The sequence below is a fragment of the Amphimedon queenslandica genome, unplaced genomic scaffold (assembly GCF_000090795.2).
Source record: "Amphimedon queenslandica unplaced genomic scaffold, v1.1 AMPQUscaffold_10723, whole genome shotgun sequence".
Lineage (NCBI taxonomy): Eukaryota > Metazoa > Porifera > Demospongiae > Haplosclerida > Niphatidae > Amphimedon > Amphimedon queenslandica.
This window is the reverse complement of record NW_003549024.1, coordinates 5,303-7,520: the sequence shown is the minus strand read 5'-3', so window position 1 is coordinate 7,520 and position 2,218 is coordinate 5,303. Positions and strand designations below refer to the sequence as shown.

General features: G+C 36.4%; 1 protein-coding gene across 1 annotated transcript; it reads left to right on the top strand.

Annotated features, from left to right (window-relative positions):
• Window positions 1–6: 6 nt before the first annotated feature.
• On the top strand, window positions 7–2,184 carry LOC105315354 (leishmanolysin-like peptidase). Its single transcript, XM_020005896.1, has 11 exons — window positions 7–105; window positions 178–253; window positions 341–559; window positions 609–760; window positions 818–936; window positions 995–1,025; window positions 1,084–1,163; window positions 1,219–1,333; window positions 1,525–1,709; window positions 1,833–1,935; window positions 2,065–2,184. Exons 4-11 carry the CDS (start codon window positions 659–661, stop codon window positions 2,164–2,166), a joined length of 837 nt encoding a protein of 278 aa, XP_019861455.1. The 5' UTR covers window positions 7–105; window positions 178–253; window positions 341–559; window positions 609–658; the 3' UTR covers window positions 2,167–2,184.
• Window positions 2,185–2,218: the final 34 nt, after the last annotated feature.

The window sequence follows — 2,218 nt, the reverse complement described above, 5'->3', positions numbered from 1 at the left end:
TCATTTTAATTTCATTATCTGCAGTACACTTGTAATGCTAACAACACAAAGCTTGCAGTGTTTGTCAACAGTATCAGTTACACTTGTGATCAACCAGGAAACGTGGTCAGTTAATAACTTAATATAGCACACATATAGAAAAAGTAGTTTAGGAGTTGATTGTTTTAATTTTTTTAGCTAAATGTCATAAACGATGATGGTATTGTTGCCGGGAACTATTCAATGCCCTTCTTCTTTTGAAAGGCTTTGTCAGGTCAGAATAATGAAAGATTGAGTGAGCATTTGAGAGAGCGAGCCTAAAAAAGAGCTTTTTTAAGTAAAATTTTTGGTATTTTTTTAGAAATCCATCGATTTTCCTACAACTAGTCCTCCTACATCTAGTTCCCCCACAACATCTTCTACAACTGCCAGCACACCATCATCTGGTGTTGCAATTAATTTCATGAAGTTTCTGCTCCTGGTACCTTTGTTTACTGCCTTTCTTGCCATCTTTGGATGATGAACTATTTTTATTCTTTCTGTTTTTTTTTATTTTAAAAAATTAATTTAGATAATTAAAGTCAGTTTATTAAAAAGTTAATGACAATTTATTAAACAATAAAAAATAGCTAGCGTGAAGTTTCATTCTCAGTACAGTACTGTCACATCACTTGTAGCAATGATCAGTAACAGATGTTCTCAGCTGCTTTGCTTTTGCCTTCTTCTCTCAGCAATCGAAAGTAATTGCGAATATCAGTGCTCTCATCACGGAGAGGAAAAAGTACACAAAGCCACTGCTGTTTACCGGTTGTAAGTAACATATATTTTTCATTACTAGATAGCAAGGGTGCATCTAAGAAAGCCCGGACATTCAGCTGTGAAGCGCTCATTGACCGATGATGTCTTTAATCAGACATTTCGCGTTTATGCTCACTATGACAGCTCGTTTTCATCTGGGTAAGTTTTTGAGTATAATTATGCAGCCATACGTGCATCCTGTCTTCCTTTTGTACAGATTATCTTCAGGAGTGCAGTCTAGAATTGGAGTTAGTCTAACTAGATATGAACACATGCCCATGTTTTGTCTTTTCTTATTCAAACTAGGACATCGTGAAGAATGTGACTGACTTCTTACAGGAAACATTATCTGTCAGGCAAACTCCATCCCCCATTCTACTAGACAGGTTGGTAGCTAGTAACAAGTTTCATTCCTTTAACTTTATTTCTTTCCGGCTGTAGGGATTGTTCGGGTGGTCAATTCTTTGCAAGACCTGGTGATGTCAGACCTTGTTTCCAACAATGTGAGACGACTACTACTTGTGGAACTGCTACTGTACCTCAGGAACATTTACTGGTAAAGATTATCATGAAAAAGTTAAAACCGAATTAAATAACCAGCATCCTAGACTAATGATATTACTTACTTATCAAATTATCAAGTCAGTACACTAATTTTCATGTCACATGTTTTACTTATGACTAAAGCATGCAATATCCATAATAATTATAGCTGTTTCAATTATGCCATTCATTTATTTTATGTAGCGCTGTATTGAATGTGGAGGAAGCTTCAATCCCAGTGCTTGTACTGAGTCTGGTACTGATGGTGCTGGTGTTAGCAATGCTGATTATGTCTTATACATATCTGCTGTTAGTACTGGCTCATGTACTAATGGTGGGTCTACCATTGCTTTTGCTGGAGCTTGTCAAATGGAAGATGAGTATGACAGGTAACAGGAGAAAGAGGGAGGGGAATGAGGAAGGGAATGGAATCTGAGACAAAAATAACAAGAGCGAGAGAAAAAATGTTATCGTAAAGTTACATTGTAGATATTATACTTTTGTACACACAGGCCAATTGCTGGGTATATAAACTTCTGCTCTGGAGGCATTACAAGTGCTAGTAGTGACCTATTCATATTCACTGTGGCTAAGCATGAAGTACTGCATGCTTTGGTAAGCTGTCCCATTGTTTTTATTGACACTACATGCCTTGGCATTGTTTTTATGTCTACAACCTGACTTAGTGAGCCAACTCAGCCAATTATCAAAATAATGATTAAATATTATTGCTACATAATGTAGGGATTCTCAAGTGGTCTGTTTCCATGGTTCAGAGATGAAAATGGTAACCCAAGGACTCCTAGAAATTCAAATGGATTTCCACCATCAGCTTCGGGAGGGTAAGTGATATAATAATGAGATAATAATTATTATTATGGAAATTCATTTGCTATCA

Bases quoted from the DNA above. Each gene is read 5' to 3' on its own strand.
- LOC105315354 (XM_020005896.1), top strand. From the start codon at position 659: ATGATCAGTAACAGATGTTCTCAGCTGCTTTGCTTTTGCCTTCTTCTC. The intron at 761-817 runs GTACACAAAGCC...TTTCATTACTAG, and splicing joins CTCATCACGGAGAGGAAAAA to ATAGCAAGGGTGCATCTAAG. The intron at 1,026-1,083 runs GTTAGTCTAACT...TATTCAAACTAG, and splicing joins GAGTGCAGTCTAGAATTGGA to GACATCGTGAAGAATGTGAC.